At 41.7% G+C, this 20,708-nt stretch overlaps 2 protein-coding genes across 5 annotated transcripts in view; one reads left to right on the plus strand and one right to left on the minus strand.

The window, feature by feature from the left end:
• LOC109032242 (uncharacterized) overlaps nt 1-13,442 on the minus strand; it is a 59,689-nt gene extending 46,247 nt beyond the window's left edge. The window contains exon 1 of the mRNA XM_072302374.1: nt 13,296-13,442. The gene's annotated coding sequence lies outside the window, so the exon portion shown is untranslated. The remainder of the gene's footprint in view (nt 1-13,295) is intronic.
• Bcat (Branched chain amino acid transaminase) overlaps nt 1-20,708 on the plus strand; it is a 39,976-nt gene that overhangs the window by 17,075 nt on the left and 2,193 nt on the right. For all 4 annotated transcript variants that reach the window (XM_072302375.1, XM_072302377.1, XM_019044267.2 and 1 more), the window contains 4 exons: nt 3,743-3,973; nt 5,759-5,944; nt 8,777-8,891; nt 18,135-18,289. In XM_072302375.1, coding sequence (XP_072158476.1) covers nt 3,743-3,973; nt 5,759-5,944; nt 8,777-8,891; nt 18,135-18,289 — 687 coding nt within the window. The remainder of the gene's footprint in view (nt 1-3,742; nt 3,974-5,758; nt 5,945-8,776; nt 8,892-18,134; nt 18,290-20,708) is intronic.

Raw genomic sequence — 20,708 nt, forward strand, 5'->3', positions numbered from 1 at the left:
TCAACTTATTAAAGGTGCGCAGTCTTTTGTATCACCGAAATACGACAAAATTAGAAATTAATGAACTCTCAGGAAATGCGAGATTGTGTCACCTATTCTTGTTTGTAATTTTTTCTATATCCGATTTTTTTGTACCTGCATTTAAAAAAATTGCAAAATTTGCCGCCCCCTAATTTTGCCGCCATGGGCCGCGGCCCATGAGGCCACCCCCTTAATCTGGCCCTGGAAGGAAATTTTGAAGGAAAACCATTTAATGGTTTTCCTTCAAATTGATGGTAATGCAGTTTAAGCTACGGGAGGGTCGATGTAATTGCATTCCAAAGTGTGTGACATTCATTCATTGAAATGAAGAAAACCCGTATTGAATATTGTAATTCTAATAGGATTTTCCTCTTCATTAGCTATGCATCAATTTTTGTTGATATTTTATTGAGATTTGAAGTTGTTTCGAGGAAATCGAAGGCAATCGAGGTAACTGATGCGATATTCAAATGAAAAGACCATCGGCCTTTCCATTTGCCTATCTTCATGCCAGTCTGATTTTCATCATTCGATCACACTCCAAGTAACCGATTGCGAAATCGCAATATAATCCACATAACATCTGAAATGCCTCCCATATCATCTGCGCTCCCGCGGCGGTATCACTTTACATAATCGCATTTTACAGTTTAAAAACCCCGCGTTGCAATCATGCAATCGGAGCATCCGTAAACGTCGTCGCCCGGTTCATCAGACACACTGATAACGGGGGAAAAATCGGAAAACAATCTCGGCGCGACGGAGAATGATTTTTCAAAACGGAAAATTTCCCACGCTGTCCGCGGGCAGGGTATATTTTCCAGGAAATTACATCAGAGATGAACTTGACTTTCGGCCCCGAGGATCGGCGACTTTAATCGGAGTCACAAATCTGAAAGCTCGCAGAAGGAAACAACTGAATAGCTTCATTAAAAAAAGAACCGACGAGAAAACTCGATTTTATATTGGCGAAAACATCTCTCGATCCGCGACGCGATTAATCAGACGGCGCGTCCCTTTTTTCTGATAGGCGGTCGTGCAATTACTTAAGTACATTGTTTACATGACGTAACCATATCACGAGAACTATCCGCGGGTCAAGTGTCAAGCGCATGTTCTTCTCGAAAACGCATATTGGCTTTTTTAGCACCCGCATGTGTCTTCTATCTCTTGCACTTTTTTTTCAAACGGTCTGCCACCTTTTTCAACGTGTTTGCTCACACCTCTTTAATTGGATGTCTCTCGAGTGAGGCTTCCTGTCTTGATAGAAGTGATGGTGCGCCTGATGCACTCCTGCAGCAAGTTTCATAGGGCAATTTTTTTAATATCGCACACCTTAAAATGTCACTCTAGCCGGAAATTAAAACGTTGAAACAGTGAAAGCCATCGGGGCTTAATTTTGTTAACGTTTCGAAGTTCCACCTCGGAAAATCCCCCCCCCCCCCAATCAACAACTGTATGTGTTTTACATACAATTTCGAAAGATTTTGTTAAATAACGAGAAAATATATTAATATATAACGAGAATAAAATTGCAACCGTTTTCGAGCAAATGAATGAATTCCTAAATAAACGAAATTTTGTAACGCTGCGATTCAATGAAGCCCCCCTCGCTCTCACTTCAACTGGAGTAAAATTTCGAGAGGCGAAAAGATTTTTAACCCATAATTTCCGTGATCCCGATGGATTGCTCATTTTTGAATTTATTTTCGCCTAAAAGCGCATTTTCTTTTTCCTGACTTTCCATCTAACCCGTCACAAATTTTACAGAAAAACTTTCATATACGACGAACACGACGACGGGACGTTCAGAATAACGCCTTGATGCAACTATTCGAGCTCAAGTGTTGCCCGTATTGCCTACGCTCAAATTTGAAGGAATTTTGATATTTCTTAGACTCTTTGTCTTTGTTACTTCTTCCTCAAAGACTGTTAGGCTGATGAATACATCTAATACTCTTCCCACCCTAGTTTTTAGCCTAAGAACTCCACATATGACCGTCTGTGACGTAACTTTTCAGCATTTTTAATTAGTCATTATTTAATTAGCACATTATACTCGTACACGGATTTTTTCAAGTGGCAATCAATACGTCGTAGCTTATTTGAATCCTATTTGAAGAGAATCGTAAAAAGTAATCTATCAAGAATCTGTACGTTGAAATGGCTTTCAAAGCATTCCTTCCCCCACTTTTTTGCCTCTACAAGCCTAAATATTATACAAAGACTCAAAATGCATCCAGTACATACTGAGATTCTGACTCCCTTGGTAAAAATTGGCGATAAGAGCTGCGTTTCAAAATACCATAAAAATTCTTACAGCCGGCTAACGAAGGCTACAGAAAATCATATAGCTGGCTGTAGAATTCGGAGAAAATCATACGGCCGGGCTATTCGAGGCGATAAAAAATCATGCAGTCGGGCTATGGTTCCTATCGCCGGGCTTTACACTATATCGCCTGGCTGTTGCTTTTTCGCCATCGATTATAAAAGGCTATAAGAAATTGTGTAGAAATTCGTGTGCTTTGAAAATCATTCAGTTTGATACGGAACCACCTTAATATTTACAAAACACACGTTATATTTTCCTTTAATACATATTTTTTTTCATCAATTAAAACGAGAATAATCCATACAGGATGTGCAAACATTTCAAAATCATGAGTTGAATAACGCTGACTCCGCCAGATTTAATATTAGAGCCTAACACAAAGCGGAGCGGCGACGCACTGGCGCCTACAAACCTAACAGGGATACTTCACGCATTGCGCAACGCGTGAAGTATCCCTGTTAGGTTTGTAGGCGCCAATGCGCGCTTCGCCTTTCGCGCTGGCTGCCCGCCTGCCGCACCGCAGCATGCCACGGCGCTTGAAGTACTATTTCACACCAGAGGTATTGCACAGTATCATACAAAACTGAAGGCGCTCTAATATATTAGGAATGGCAGGCATCCATCAAAAGTACGGAGCTTTCCTCACAAAATAAATCAAGATATTACGGCCCAAAAAGAGAGCAGTGGTCCAAAAACTCACTAAGTCCTAGCATCCGTAATTAGTGACGTTTAGCATACACTTTTTCGCCTGGCTGTGAGTTGCTTAATCGCCATCGACCATAAAAGGCTATAAGAAATTGTGTAGCCGGCTATAGAAGCTATTAGAAATCTTACAGCCGGCCGTAGGTCTATGGTATTTTGGAACACAGATTCTACTGCCAATTTTTACCAGGGTCCCTAAATTTTCATTTTTGTCACAGTTCGTTCTACCGTCCTGCTATGCCGAATTCCATGATTTTTACGGCTATTGACAGGTGATATGTCAGGTGATATATGGTCACGTTTGATTCTTGCAACTAATATATTGATGTGCAGATTGCCTACTCTCTCCCCTGAAGGAGCTATCATTGTTGGAACTAGTTGCAATTAAGTTGAAACATGTTTCAACTTCAAAGTATTGCTGGTTGCCTATCTTAAGATTTTAAACAACTTTGGTGCAGCAATTTTGCAATGTCAGCAGGTTGCGACTTCGTCCTCCAATCTGCAGATGGCCGAAAATCGGCACTTATCGACTAAAAGTTGACCGAAAGTTGCAACTTTATTGCAACTAACACCAGCATTGTTTCAACTTTTTGCAACTTTTACATTGAAAAATGCTGCTTGGGCTACCGTCTACCATGGTATTTAAACTTTTGGCGCCTCCATGTAACGTTGCGTATGCGGTTTCAGCTGTTCGAGGGGATGAAGGCGTACCGCGGCGTGGACGGTCGGATCCGGGTGTTCCGGCCGGACTTGAACATGGCGCGGATGAACAACTCGGCGCTGCGGATCAGCCTGCCCCAGTTCGACGGCGAGGAGCTCCTGAAATGCATCAAGAAATTGGTCAGTCTCGACCGGGAGTGGGTGCCCATCTCGGAGACGGCCAGCCTCTACATCCGACCCACGCTCGTCGCCACCGATGTAAGTCAACCACCCAGCTCACTCCGTCACTCCAACTTCCTCTCACTCTCAACCTAGACCAGTAGACCAGTCTAGCACCTCCATAATACTGCCAGGGCCGGATTTACCAATGGGCTACATAGGCTATAGCCTAGGGCGCAACATTCTGAGGGGCGCAAAATTTTTGAGAATTTATTAAAAAATGTGACTTATTAAAAAACCAACTTGCAAACGTAAACGTTCCTTAAAACTGTCTAAAATCGTGTCTTTTTAAAGGTGAATTTGAACATTTTCATAACACCTAACATCCTCTTTCTGATCTGGAGGGGAGGGGCATCTGGGGGACGACCCCCCCCCCCCCCCCCCGGAGAGCGCCTACTTTTAGGGGCGCCATCCTAAGTTTAGCCTAGGGCGCTAAATGATTAATGAATGCGCCGATTTTTAAAATGCCCTGAATACTGCCGTGCTAAGGAAGAACGCCGTATGGACCTGCAGGCGTTGCCAAATTGTCTTTGATGAAACACGAATTCTCTGGTAAATTTATGAATATTTTTCTTCCAAATTTTCAGAGAGATTTGTTCGTATTTTGATCTAAAGTTCCTGAAAATTTCAAGGTAAAATATTCATAATTTTCCTCGAAAATAAACATTTTATCAAAGGAAATTTGGCAACTCTCGAATGTTCATACGGCGTTTTTCCTTAGCACGGCAGAATAGCTCCACTGCTCCTCTGGTCGCAGAAGAATTGGCGTTGACACCTTGGGTCCAGAAATAACACTTCTCGATATCAATAACTTCGATTTTAAAAAATAGTGATCTCAGTTACTCATTGGTGACTTTTGGTCGACTGGGGTTTCTAAATTTTGTCACATATTTTTACGTGATAATTTTAAGTAGATCAGATTGCACGAAAAATTCCAAAAAAAGGTTTTTTATGTAGACTAGTCCAGAGCACCTCTTGCTCCATTGCTCAGAGAAGGATTGAAGCGTTGGGTCCAGAAATAACCCCTCTCGATATCAATAATCAATAATATCAATGACGATACCAATTAACCATTGGTGACTTTTTGTCGACCAGGGCTCCTACATTTTCTCACGTGAATTTGTCACGTTATTTTTTCACTTGAAATTTTTAACTACGTCAGATTACACAAACAATCCTAATTTTTTTTTTTTTTTTTTTTTTTTTTTTTTTTTTTTTTTAAATCGTCACCAATATCAGGAACGGCGAAAGGTTTTAGCCGTCCTATTTTTCATGATGGCCTTCCCAATTTTAAAAACCTATATTTTTCTTCAGAAATTTCAAAAATATGACTTTTTTACGACTCTGTGCGTATGCTTTGCCGCCATTGTGCTCAAGAGACATGATTTTAACCGCGAATTTACAAAATACACACGATTCTTACCGCAGCTCTGCAAAAATATGCGCGATTTGGCCGCAGCTTTCTCCTCTCAAGACACCGTTTTCGCGGTCTTCCCATTTGTGCGCGCAACCCGCCCCACAGTGGATCGAGTCGATTAGAGAATCCGGACATTAAATTTTTGACTAAAACTGTAAATTTCAATGTTTATTTCGTCACATTTTAAACTTTAAGGGGTGTTTCTAAAAGCGAATTTTACGAAAAAACTAATGGAACTACTTTTAAGACCTCAAAATTGTGTATGAACGGAGTTAAAAGCGTTTAAAGGTTATAAATTTTGTCCGACCTCTCCTGTTGACTTGATCCACTGTGCGCCCGGTCGAGAAATGTTTGCACCCCTGGCCGCTACAAGAGGGGCACTAAAAGCTCTTGGTTTTTGTTTCCAGCCGGTGCTGGGTGTGAACGCGCCCTCCAGCGCCCTTCTCTACGTGATCCTGAGCCCGGTGGGCCCCTATTTCCAGACGATGAAGGCCCTCACGCTACTCGCCGAGCCCAACTACGTCCGCGCTTGGCCCGGCGGCAGTGGCTCCACCAAAGTCGGCGCCAATTACGGCCCAACCATCTACGTCCAGGTAAAGCCCTCCTTAAATCATCCTCAATCCCCCCCCCCCCCCCAATTAATAAAATGTTGATATAAAATAAGATTTATTGAGCTTCGTCCCTGCAATAAAACATTGACTTTTTTATTTTAAAAAAAAAAAATAAATAAACTGGCAACAATAACTGATTTTGCACGAGGCGGAATGTTCGGTAAGCTGATTGTGAGCAGCATACAAATTCACTCAACACCTCACGTACGCTTATAAAATTTTATGTCACTCACACCTACTCTGCCGTGCTACGGAAAAAAAGCCATATGAACATTCGAGAGTTGCCAAATTCCCTCCGATAAAACATGTAGCTTTGAGAGATGTTACCAAGATTTTTCCTCGAAATATTCATATATTTTAGATTAAATTGCGGACAAATCAGTCTGAGAAAGATTTGAAGAAAAATATTCACAATTTTTCCAGTAAATTTGGTTATTCATTGAGTGAAACATGGCAACGTCTGAGGGCTCTTACGGCGGTTTTCCTGAGCATGGCGGTGCTACCTTTGAGATCGTGAAGGCGTTTGCCATGTGCCGTTCAGACGTTCGAAGGCAAATTAAATCGCAATGCGTCAAACAGAGCGCGTCGCTGTCAAACTTACCAGAAATATTTTGTTGTGTATTCAATAGATACTTTTACCTCGCTAACAGAAGAAGGAGATTATGTACTGATACATGAAAAAAGGGTGAGAAAATTTACCGAGGGGGGGGGGAGGAGGATATTTATGGGTAGCCTTGACTTGTTTGATCCTCCTAGTATCCATTTTTGTTACAAGTTTTATCAGAGCCCAGGGTACCCTGATAAAAATTGGCAATAGGAGCTGCGTTTCAAAATACCATAGGAATTCTTATAGCCGGCTAAAGAAGGCAATAGAAAATCATGTAGCTGGCTGTAGAAAGCGGAGCAAATCATATAGCCGGGCTATACGAAGCGATAAAAAAGTATACAGCCGGGCTATAGTTCCTATCGCCGGGCTTTACACTTTATCGTCATCGGCTATTTAAAGGTTATAAGAAATTGTGTAGAAATTCGTGTGCTTTAGAAATCATTAAGTTTGATACGGAACCACCATAATATTCAAAAAACACACATTATATTTTCCTTTAATACATATTTTTTTTCATCAATTAAAATGAGAATAATCCGTACAGGATGTGCAAACATTTCAAAATCATTAGTTGAAAAACGCTGACTCCGCAAGATTATATTGCCAGCCTAACACAGAGCGGAGCGGCGTGCTGCCAGCGATAAGCGCGCACCAGCGCCTACAAACCTAACAGGGATACTTCACGCATGGCGCAATGCGTGAAGTATCGCTGTTAGGTTTGTAGGCGCTAAGGCGCTTTTCGCGCTGGCTGCCCGCCCACCGCGCCGCAGCGTGCCACGGCGCTTGATGCAACTATTTCACACCATAGGTATTGCACAGTATCATACGAAATTGAAGGCGCTTCAACATATTAGTAATGGCAGGCATCCTTCAAAAGTACGGAGCTTTCCGCGCAAAATAAATCAAGATACTACGGCCCAAAAATAGAGCGGTAATCCAAAAACAGTCCTAGCATCCGTAATTAGTAACATTTAGCATACACTTTATTGCCTGGCTGTTGCTCAATCGCCATCGGTTATAACAGGCTATAAGAAATTGTGCAGCCGGCTATAGAAGCTATCGAAAATCTTATAGCCGGCTTTAGGTCTATGGTATTTTGGAACACAGATTCTACTGCCAATTTTCACCAGGGTACCTCCCCCGGAATCTTAAATGGACCGCGTTAAAGCAGATAGGAACCAAGCCACATCCGCTATTGCCAAATTTATTTGGGCAGTTTAATTTTTTACATAAAAACGGTTGTGCGGATTTTAGAGCAAATTTCAGTGAATTTTCTGCATAGCACGGAGCAAATTCCTCAAAATTTCCAAAGGAATCCGTACAAACTTTCTCTAGTACACATTTAAATTGCCCAGTTAAATTTGGCAACAGTTGATGTGGCTTGGTTCTTTTCTGCTAAGCGCGGTCCAGACGCGAGTAGGAGCTGCTGTTCGAATCGAGTTCAGCAAAAATCCCGCGAGTTTAACGTCGTCGGCTGGGTGTATAATAGACTCCCACCGCTAACTCCAAAATTGGTCGAGCTATAAATGAAAATAGAGAGGCCGCATAATCAAACGGTGGATCGTGGTGAAACGAGAAGCTCTAAAAATGGTTATTCTAAGGCCTCTCCACGCATGAATGGAAGTATCTATTGGATAGAAGTTATAAACAAGGCCGTGATGGACTTCAAAGAACTTATATAGTCGAGTGAATGGGTGATGGTGTGCGTGCGGCAATTCTCAGGCATATAAACTGTATTATGACAAAGGAGCGTTTTTGTTTTAAGAAATTGAGAAAAAGTAGAATTGACTGGGTAAAAAGTACCTGTGCGGGTTATTTGCCTACTTCACTATTTCGCCTTCAGTTTCCACGGTAGGCCATACAACATCCCCGGAGCAGCAATGGTTGTATTGAGGTTCTGCGTCCTTTGAAAATTGTTTCCTTTGGAAAAACGTATGTGGAAAACTTGGCAGCACTGTTTAGCATTTCTCTCTCCTCCGATGGAAAGGAATAGAATTTGAATTTCAAGAAGATCAAAGTAGGGCAATTTTAGACATGGAGTTGTAAAATCGATGGACTTTGAAAGTATACAAACCGTCTGAAAATACTGCGGATGCAAGGAACGGAAAATGAAGACAAATTTTTAATTAGCTTATCCCCTTGTAAGAATTGACGATATGATTCCGCTTTGTATTTTATGGAGATATCATTTTTTTCTCTTTTTGTAGTCCGTGGCGAAAGAAGTCGGTGCTCATCAAATTTTATGGCTGTTCGGAGAAAATCATGCTGTCACCGAAGCCGGAGCCATGAACGTCTTTTGCGTCTTCATCAACGATAAAGGAAGTAAGTTTGAGAACGTTTTTATCTACTTGTAGAATTTCAGCATCGGTTTTATTTTACACGCAAGCGTCACAGATCGAATCATTCAGTGACATACCTCGAGCACGAGTGATCTCATTCAAACGTTTTGATGGAGAGAGACGGGGCGTCTTCAGTTTTTTGCGTATGCAACGCGAACATCCCTCGAGCTTGAATGATCGCATCCAAGCGTTTTGATGAAGAGGGCCGGGGTGCCTTCAATTTTTTGCCTATATGCAACGCGAACATCACTCGATCTTGAATGATCGCATCCAAGCGTTTTGATGAAGAGACCCGGGGCGCCTTCAATTTTTTGCGTATGCAACGCGAACATCCCTCGAGCTCGAGTGATCGCATCCAAGCGTCTTGATGAAGAGACCCGGGGCGCCTTCAATTTTTTGCACATGCAACGTGGACATCTCGCTCTCTAACACGAATTATTGGTGGAATGTCCGCTCTTCGAGGGAGGGGGAGAAAAAAAGGAGAGAGAGAGAAAAGAAAGGGAATAGAAAAGTAGCCATATTATGAAAACGCAGAATCACCGCAATAGTGCAATGCTTGTATCAAAAATTGATGCGATGCCAAGAATGAAATTTCATTTTTTTTCTTTTGCAACAATGTTTCTCCTCCGAAATAAACAATCTGAGTAAATCTTCCTGTGAGAGAGATTAAATCCATTTTTTTCGACCATTGGTCGTCCGTCTTTGTCAATTTTTACCATTTGATCGGTTTCAAGAGGCGCGACTCATCGCGAGTCTGATTATAATTTCGATTTTTAGAGGTGTCTCATCTCCTTTATCCCCGAAAATCCCGAGATCCGCTCCGTAATGATTCTGCTGTACGCTCCCACCCACCTCCCACCTTTCACCTTCGATGTTTTTACTTCGCATTTGCCATTGAACAATCGAAGCACAGGATGTCGCAGCAGTTTCGACGTTTGACGAGGACACATAAAAGCACATCGACGGCCAAACACTGGAAAAAAAACACATTGGATCTAGAGTCCAGACTCTTGAAAACATTGACAAGAAAAAGGACTCTCGATTCAAGCAGATTTAAGCTTAAATCAAAAGGAAATCCGCTCAAATTAAGAGGCTTGGTTCTTGATTTAAGCTTAAATCTGATTGAATCAAGAGTATTTTTTCTTGTCGATGTTTTTAAGAGTCTGGACTCTAGATCCAATGTGTTTTTTTCCAGTGAAGTGCGAAACCTTGTGTCTCCGTTCGCGACGTCGCGTCGGAGACCTCCTGTCATATTTTACTTTTCTCTTTGAAAAACTGGTCGACTTAATTTCTTGAAAACTCCCTAGATTCCTCTTTTCCATTGGCAGAATATTCCGCGTAGATTTCAAGCTATACTGCCATGCTGAGGAAGAACGCCGTATGAACCCCCAGGCGTTGCCAAATTTCCTCTGATACGATACGAATTTTTAGGGGAAATTTTAGTATTTTACTTCCAATTTCTGAGACAATTTTGTACGCAATTCAATCTAAAACATCTGAAAATCTTGAGGTAAAATATACATAGATTTCGTCAAAAATAGACGTTTTATCCGGGGAATTTTGGCAACTCTCGAAAGTTCATCCGGCGTTTTTCCTCAGCACGGCAGTGTAAAGATAGCTTGTTTCTCTCCTGAAATATGAAGTTGGAGCAGAAATTCTGGAACACCGCAATGGACACGGAGAAAAGAACTTCGTGCGTGGGACCCGAAGTTTAGGTCATATGGATCTCTGAAGTTTTCGGATTGAGCATCTCAACACTTTAGGTCCACCTGCTGAGGTTTGGATCACACATCTGAAACTTCAGTTCTTACATCTGAAGTACTTCGGTTTTCACATCCGAAAAACTTCGGTTCTCGCATCTGAAATACTTCAGATATAAGAACTGAATTTTCAGATGTGTGATCCGAACCTCGACAGCTAGACCTAAAATGTTCAGATGCTCAATCCGAAAACTTCAACGATCCATATGACCTAAACTTCGGGTCCCACGAACTAGGTTTTTTTCTCCGTGGAGATATCGCATTTGAGCCATCGACATACAACTGATTGAATGGTGCCTACGTCACAGCGAGATGACATTCCTGATTCCTGGGGGGGGGGGGGGGTGTCAAATTCCGAGGAAGGGTGCCAGAACCCGGAACCCGGACACCGCAAGACTCCCCGACCCAGAGCGGAGTCTAGGTCTGGGTCTGCGCGGAAGATAGAGTCGGAGCCTTCTGGCGGACTCTCGCTTCAAGTTCAACTTGAGTCATCAACCCAAATACGACGACGTCGAGTCGACGTGACGCGCGCGTGCGGTGCATTGCACTTGCCCCCCATGGGCAACGGCATCCGTGCTCCCCCCCCCCCCCCCTCTCGCCGCGACTCGACATTCTCACGATCTGCATGTGGGAGATGCGGCGATGACGCCTCCCTCTGGATTCCCAAGCAACCGAGCGAAGTCAGTGAAACCTGGGTTTACTGCTCTTCGCGGCGACGTCGAGAAGAACTCAGGAAAATGGAAAATTCCCAAGTCGTAATGGAGATGTTGCGTGTGTAAGGAATTTGCGATTTGACCGTTGATTCTTATGTAAAAGTTCGCGAGAAACACGATGGTGCAACTGATCTTCTCTGAAATCAACTCCCAAGCTCAAAAAAAGCTCTCAAGTTGAGGCCAAAATGAAGGGGATATCCCACCCTACCCTGAGAGTCCACCTCTACATCAAGACAAACTCTCCATGCAAAGATAGGGAGCAAATACATTAGCAGGGTTGCCGTGTTTTCAGTTTTGCAGTCCCCAAATGAAGTGGCAGCCCTGTCAATGTATTTGCTCCCTATCTTTGCATGGAGAGTTTGTCTTGATGTAGAGGTGGACTCTCAGGGTAGGGTGGGATATCCCCTCCATTTTGGCCTCACTTTGAGTGCTTTTTTTGAGCTTGTAAGATGATTTCAGAGAAAACCAGTGGCACCATCGTGTTTCTCGCGAACTTTTACACAAGAATCAATGGTCAAATCGCAAATCCTTCACACATGCAACATCTCCATTAGTCGTAATAGTATTACGAATTAAACAAGAAGGGATGGGGGATGGGGTTAGTCATGACGTCACGCTGGGGAGCGGGACGTCGTCGGGAGACGTCGGATTCGACGATGAAACTACCAGATCATAGTGCGGCTGATGTCCTTTCGTTTGTAATAACTGAGCACCCAGCAAAATACACGACGTTAAATTCATTGAGAATGCTCCGAACGTACTTTATCTACAGTGCGGATGTTTGAAAATGAGTCGAACTCTTACTCTAAAACAACCATGCAGCGGGCTCTGAAGCAGCAATAGGTACACTTTTTAGGATCATAAAGATAAACTTGCGCACGCCCTCGACTATGGCGTGTTGATAAGTTTTTGCGTCGCTGATTTGACGAATTACATGATCGCAACGCTTAATAAATTTTAAGGAGTGCAAAATCAGCGCTGATTATGAAAAAAACGAAGGCACGACTGCATGGTCATTGGTCGCGCCTCTATCCAGCCTCCTGGGAGGCCGATCACATAAGGCTCTCGTGCAATTTTAATTAAAACGACGTGTTACTTCTTCACCGTGATTTGTTTTATCTAAAAGCGTTTATTTATTTATAAATCAGCTATATCGCGTTTATTAAACCGCGAAAAACCGATAGCAAGGCGCAGACATCAGTGTGATATCTCGGCCTCTTTGACGTAATGATCAGCAGGTAGAGGAGTGTCAAAAAACTAGAATATTCGAATTTTAGCAGAATTTAAGTCCTTATCCAAGCGTTCACGATTTAGCCACTTTAGCGCAGTTTCTTGAGGTTTTTTCATTTTTATTTACCTCATCATTTTTGAAAAAAAAAATAATAAATGAAAAAAAAAATAAATAAATGAAAAAAAAAAAAACAATTTGATCAAATACTGGAGTTCTTAGCTTTTTGATATAGGTTAAAAATGCACAATTTCAGTTCTTTGCGACGAGAGATATTCTGGTTGCACATCATCTGGTTTCACCGATGAAAGCAGGAGACACGAAATCAGTGAGTTACGTTTTCTATGAAAAAAAAGAGAGAAATCAATCGACTTGAGTTTTAATTGACTTCACTTTATTTGAGTATCACCTCATCGATTTCACGAAAAAGAGGTTCATCTTCGCATGAAAAGACCAGCAAGTTTCTTTTGCATAAATACATCCAATCGCATCTTACGTCATTGTAAGCGTGGGCATTTGACAGGAAATGAGTAAACTCCGGGTGATCTTGGCTAAAATATTTTGAGCAAAATTTGCAAACAGTAATTTGAAGAAGATGAACTACCCTCCATAGAAAAATCGGATAAAATTTTGCAATTTCGCCGTATCGGCATTTCCACATAAGTATTCTGTAAGAGTTCACTTACCTACCGCATGGAGGAAAACATTTAAGAATAAAATGCGACATATCGCAAAACACAGTCTTATGGATGATGAGACAGCACCTGATATTTATTCCGAGCATAAGTTGAGTAAATATGTACAAAACGATGGGACAAATCGGCGCCGACAGAAGGCTGAAACTCACGGTCACGGTTAGTAACACGGCAACACGGGATGTTTTCAGTGGCGTGGCGTGAATTGCGATATATCGATTGTCATGCCATTTAAAGATATGGTAAACATCGATTATTAAGATGTTCGCTGCGAACACCCTGTTTATCGATCCTTTTCCATAGGTTTAAATGGCATAACAATCGATATATCGCAAAACACGCCACGCCACTGGATGTTTTGGAAGCAGGCACGTTATCCGGCATTGGTTTTCTTTATTACCTCATCTTGCCTCTGCCCTCGTGCAACAATTATCTACTTGTCAACTTTTTTTTTCAAATATTCGTTTGACTGATGACAAACAGAGGTGATGATTGCATGGAAAAATCTTTCCGAGTTGACGAGAACCATGAGGATTGAGAAATAGCCGACAGTTCGATATTGATACGGTGATGCCCGATGCGCTGTTCCGCGTGAATGCGATTTGCCTTCAAACTAGAGAGATACAATTTTTGTTACGTAGACGCTTTCTCAGTGTTGATGATACGGCGGTCTTTTGGCAAGCGTAAACCCGCTCAAATTGTTCCTTGAGGTCATAATATGCTCTACCTACTTTCTAGGGCAAAAATTATTCTTAAAAATATTTCGAAATTGACAAGATTCGCGAGAAAGCGCGTAGAACGTAGAAAGAAAATAGTTCCTAAAATGCTTGAAAATATTCATCTATTTTGTCTCTATGTATTTCTCTATCTCGGAGAAATAATTTCATCGTAAAACACGCTAGGATTAATACAGCGATTGATTTTTGAATCGTGTGGATTTTGGATTTTTGACGAGGGAGGCGTTTGAATCTGGAGTCTGTGTTGATCCCTCATTCAAGAATTTTTGGAAATTTTCAATTTGTTCTCCGCATTCAATGAGAAAATTTTATTAGGGTATACATACATCGTGGTTCTTAATTTTCTACTTCGTTAATTAATATGGTCCATATTGATGTGAGGCTAAACAAACTACGATCAGATGCAGTTATCATTTACTCTCCAGATGAGATACGCACAAAATTCAGCGTCTCCATATATGTCGCCGCCAGTGGCGTGGCGTGCTTTGCGATACGTCGATTGTTATGTCATTTAAACCTATGGAAAAGGATCGATAATTAGGGTGTTCGCAGCGAACACCTTAATGATCGATTCTTTACCATAGGTTTAAATGGCATAACAATCGATACATCGCAAAGCACGCCACGCCACTGGTCGCCGCCGCCTCCGACGCCGATTTGCCGTCAGGATTTTCTGATGATATCCTTAAAAATCCAAACTTATCGATTTTTCAGGATACCTGAAGGTATTCTAAGATGGTACGGTCTCTGGATATTTATTGATCTTAAAATATTCTTCGGATCGGTAATCCAGGATTGCGCGAAAGGTCTAAGAAAATATATAAGGATTGCGCGAATAGAAACCTTAACATCTGCTACAGGAATGCGCGAATTTCAAATGAAGTTAATTTAAGGTAAAAGTTTAGCAAAACAGGATGCGCAATTTCATGTTAACGCCAGTTTAGGTTAGTTTGTTGACAAGTCATCGATGTCTTACCTTCTGCGATGATAAATGAAGTGAAAAGATTAATTAATGGTCGTGGGTATAAAGAACTTTCCTAACTTTTCTCGGAAAAAATATTTAATCGGGAGAAACGAGGCAACGTTGGAATGCTCATACGGCGCGCGGCGTCGAAACACAACATGGGCCTTTCAAGCTCTATTATTCGATGCCGCGATTATTGTAACGCTAGTTCGAATTATCGCGCCGAACACGGTGCGGCCGGCGTTAAACATATATTAGCGCCTGCAAGACTCTAAGAGTACTTCACGCATTGCGTCAAACAGTGCGGTTGGCGCGGCGCACATTAGCGCCTACAAGACTGCATGAATACTTCCCGCATTGCGCCAAATGCAGTGCAATCGGTCAGACTGCAGGAATGCTGTAGAGCTGCGTGTCATCATTCATGACTTTCTGCTCCAGTTTTTACCGTAATTAAAGGGAAAATATGTATCCTCATTGTAACGATTCAGGAACTCGGATGATGTTTAATTTTGTTTTTTGATTATGTTAAAAGAAATTAGAACGAACGAAAATATCGCGTCGAAATTTTCGATACCTTTATTTAAGATCATTTAGGTAAATTCGCGGAAACTTTTCAGAAAAACCGTGTGTAGCTTTTTAAATACATTTATTAAACATAAAACATAAAAGTGGTGCATAACGTTGCAATCAAAGCAAAGTATACGCTTTCTTTCGAGTGCACCCGGTTTGGTTTCGAATCCATTCATCTCCTAAAAAACTTGGAAATGCTTGCTCTAAGATTTTTTACGTGTAAATCTATTAATGGTTGGCGGCTGCGTAGCGGCCACATAGGCCCCGAGTTCACTTTATAAAAGTCTATGAAAGCTCTCTGGGCTATTCGTGCTGCGAGGGCTATCTATCGAAGAAAGACGTCCGCGAAAGTGAAGAAGGAATGAATAGTCTACCACGATGTAGTTATCTTCCACGAACTACCAAAGTTGCAAGATTAACGCTTCCTCGTTGGATATTGAATATTCGCGCAAATATGAGAGTTTTTAGAACCAGAAATATTCGCGCAATCCTATGCATCTCCAAAAGGGTAAACAAAGGGGACATTCGCATAATCATTTCGTAACTCTCCGGTTTATTTCGTTCACTTTCCTATTCCTGCGTTTAATTCTCCCGAAATTTACACAAGTGATACAGGGTGTCCCAACAGTCCGGTCCACTCCATCAGAAATTTTACTTCATTCATATTTTGAAAAGAAACTCTCTGGATGTTTACGGATCAATGTAAGTTGCTTTTGGGGACCCCGAAATTTTCGAGACTCCCCACAAGGTAACCCCAGCAATCCCTACTTGTGATGCCTCGATCAAAAGAGGATAAAAAAGAAATTTTTTGGCGCAAACTACTGGTCGCAATTTTGAGCTTTGACAAGATGGCGGCCAGTCAAAGTTCGAAATAGATTAAAAAAAATTCCATTCCCAAGTCCGGTGAATTTGAGTAGGTAAGACCCATTGTCCGAGGGTTATATTTGACTCGGGAATACCAGATTTTTGAAGTATTCCCTTTAAAAAACACAATTTTTCGATATAGCTGTCATAGGCAAAGGGCGGATAACGAGAAAAAATGAGTTTCTACTTCATTGTTCTCCCATGAATTTGCATTACCTAACGTTAATGCTCGAGGGTTATTAGTCATGAAAAGTGGAATCCGATGATTCCATGTTTCTATTAATGGATGGTTTCTATTAATGGATGATTCCATGTTTCTATTAATGGATGATTCCATCCGATGATGGAAATATGGAGGTAGGTACCTACCTACGGCTTCCCAAAAATGCCTTTTTTTATTTTAAAAAAAATGGCGGCCTAAAAATGACCCGAAAGATCCGTCCCACCCCCCCTAACTTTTGACCGCTTCTACCTACGGAAACGAAATTTGAAGGGTGTTTAAGGTCAATAAGAGCTACTTTTTGCCACGGATAAAATTTCGAGGGGACAACCCTCTAAACTCAAACTTTGTAGATACTTTAATTCAACTTGTTTAAATTGCATTGCATTTAAGCTCCGCAAGATGAGTCCCTTCAATTAGTAGATAGGCAACATACACACCACTCGAATGCGGAGGCAACTACCTACTGTACCATATCGTAATCATTACTCATTGCAATCTGTGCTACTTGGAAAGATGCGGTCAACAGATGACATTTGCTGCCCAAGTAGCACAGTGCAACGAAAATATTGGAATTAAATAATAAATTTGATTTTAATAAAATTGCAATTTTTTCACCATTGAATTGCAATATTTTTACATCATTTAGTCGAGTTATGCCGATTTTAAACAAACTGCAAAATGAGCTCCATGCTCAATGTGTCAGAAAGATAGACTATAGGTATGCAGTGCAATGAACATAATTACAAGTTATTTCAATTTTATTGCGATAATTTTCAATAAATGGGGTCCCTTCAAATAAGAAGCTAGGCAACACACACAACACTCAGTGGGACTGCAATATTTTGACTACCTATGTAATTATCGCATTCTATGTGCTACTTGGGTTGATCTGACTAGAAATTCAGAACTGTTTTGAGCAGGGGCGGACTGGTAGTCGAAAAGTTAGGAGGCGACCTAAATGTGGGGGCCCCTCCTGTCGTTCGGGGGCCCCTCTAAGAAGGTCCGGGGGCCCTCCCCCGAAAAATTTTGAAAATTTCACACTTTTTAAACGTAATTTTAAGCATTATTGGAGTTAAAATTCCACAGTTCCTGAACTTCAAAATAACCCATTCTCAGGATTCCTCGGGGGCCCCTTCATCACATAGCTCCAGGCGACCTTTCATGTCTCTTAGAGACAAATTTTCAAGGATTTTGGGGCCTTTTAGTGACAGAAAAGGATAGGAAAATTACAACATTACGGGGGAAAAAAACGAAAAAATTCGCCGCGGGGCCCATTCGGGACCTCCGCGGCAAATTGTTAGGAGGCGATCGCCTCCCCGCCCCCATGGCCAGTCCGCCCCTGGTTTTGAGCGTAAGTGATAAAAATAGTGTATTTCCTTCGGAAAATACACTAAAAACGAGTAATATGCACGATGCCTTAAAACTTTTTTAAAAGTGTAGGTATCCTATATTTTTCTTTGTTTATTTTTCAGGAATCGAGTTGAGTACCCCGCCTTTGAATGGTCTCATCCTGCCGGGCGTAACCCGTGCCTCGATTTTGGACCTGGCGCGGGAATGGAACGAGTTCGACGTCAGCGAGCGCTTTCTCACAATGAGCGACATCGTCAAACTGAGGTCGGAGAATAGGGTAAGCATCAAGCAAATAACACCATATGCGGGGCTTGGAGGACAAGGTCGTGTGTAAGTGCAGTTTTTGCTATTTCCAGAAATACGTGTTTGAAGTTTCGAAATTACATGGATCCTTACGGCAAAGAGACAGTTCAAACTGACTGATGCTTACAAACTGCAAATTTTTCACACAGTATGCACTAAGACTAGTTTTACTTGAAATCATTTATACCTCAATTTTATTAAAAACTGCACTTATGTGCCTTGGCCTTCAAGCCCCTCATATGTTCTCGTTTTTTGGTAAAAATAGTGAGCGTAATTGCTCCGATGGTTCAATTATAGAAATCTCTCTTTTCTCTTTTGCCTATCATTCGGCATACGCACAAAACTTAGATGTCAGGCAGGCCCGCCACATCCTATCTCGGGCCCTGGTACCAGTTTTAAGGCCCGGGCCCCCAGCACAGAGGGGGTCCGGGGGCCTCCCCCGACAATATTTTTAAAATTTTAAATCTACTTGTATTGGACGCATTTTGAAGCTCCCATGAAAGAGATTTTCCATCAATTTCTGCAGAATAATTACGTTTTTTTTTTACTTTTAGCACAAAATACTGTCGGATTGTTGCATTCAAAACACCTGGAAATTTTTTTCGGGAGGGGGGGGGGCAGATGATACTATTTTCAATTCTAGGGTGGTCCAAGCCTCCCTGGAGTCCTCTTTCGTACGTCTATATGGCAAGGAAGTTGAGCCATTGAACTCGCGGATGCCCAGACTGGAGACTCTTAGCATCCGACGACGGAAGAAAATGAAACGCATTACTAAAAATATCAATTTATACTAAAAATCTTGAAAATAGATAGAAATCTTCAAAGCAGTGAGGAAAATTCCACAGTGCCCCAGCATTTTTTGAAAATTTATTCACCTTTTGCGAAATTTTTAGGGTAAATTTTTCATTTTTCCTTACGAGACAAGGGTTACATCTGAATTCGTAGTGGTTTTTCACCAGTGGCACGGGCCTCTCCAGTGCCCGGGCCCCGGAACCAGGGACCCAGTATCCCCCCCCCCCCCTTGTGGCGGGCCTGATTGCAGCTTCCATCAAATCGCAATTGCTCGGAAACTAGGACCGCACATCTTATCTGATAAAATCGTTCGCCCTTTAGACCGATTCTGGGGGATTAGGCTAGACTAGTCGATGAGTCAACTGTTGGTCTAATTTCATTACGTGAACGCAGAAGGAAAACGGGGTAAAAAAACACTAATGTGTGATCAGTTTTCAAGGACAATTCTGTAATTTCTCCTACGATTTTAAATCGATTAAAACGCGGAATATCCAAAATCTAAGCTCAGATTCAGATTCCTCGTGAAAAACTGATGCGATTACATGCATCATATGTTAGAACAGCGTGAAGGAAAGATGTATAATGACGTATAAAAACACTAATGTGTGATCAATTTTCAAGGACAATTCTGTAATTTTTCCTACGATTTTAAATAGATTAAGACACGTAATATCCAAAATCTAAGCTCAGATTCGGATTTCTCGTGAAAAATTGATGAGATTTCATGTATCATATGTTAGAATAGCGTGAAGGAAAAAGGTTTAACGACGCGTTTAGATTCTGTCATACTACCCGTTTGAACTACGCCGCCGCCTGTCGCCCGAGTGAAACCGAACGGGGAGGCGCCGCTAAGCGCCGGCTAAGCGTTCGGTTTCGTCGCGAGGAATTCCTCCCGATAAATTCTTATTCTTCCTCCTCCGCTGACCCACTGAGCACTACCCATGTTGCCACGTTGCATTCATATGCTCGAATCAGTACTTATGCCTACGTTGCGTCTCTTTCCTCCACGCTATGCTCGGGTATGATACATGAAATTGCATCGATTTTTAACGAGGAATCCGAATCTGAGCTTCGATTTTGGGTATCATGCGTTTTAAGTCACATTTGCAAACTTCAAAAATCCGAAATGACGGACGTGGCTAAAAATGCTATCTCGGCTCCTGTTCGATGGATTTTTATGAAACTCGGTGTCAGGGTATGATACATGAAATCGCATCGATTTTTTACGAGGAATCCGAATCCGAGCTTCGATTTTGAGTATTACGCGTTTTAAATCAAAATCTGTCAAAATTCAAAAAATTCAAAATTCGAAAATCCGAAATGACTGAAGTGGCTTAGAATGCTATCTCGGCTCCTGTTCGATGGATTTTTCTGAAATTCGGTGTCAGGAGGTATTTTTCGATGGGAAACTCGAATTTGTAGTCAATTTTTAAAACTTCTCAATTCCAAAATTGCGGACGTGGCCTAATATGCTATCTCGGTTTCTGTTCGTTCGAGTTCGGTGAAACTCGGTATAACGTGGTATTTTTCGACGAAAAACTCAAATTTCTAGTCAAATTTCCAAAATTCGTAAACTCAAGATGGCGGCCGTGGCCTAAAAT

This window comes from Bemisia tabaci, chromosome 7, assembly GCF_918797505.1.
Source record: "Bemisia tabaci chromosome 7, PGI_BMITA_v3".
In the NCBI taxonomy this organism is placed as follows: domain Eukaryota; kingdom Metazoa; phylum Arthropoda; class Insecta; order Hemiptera; family Aleyrodidae; genus Bemisia; species Bemisia tabaci.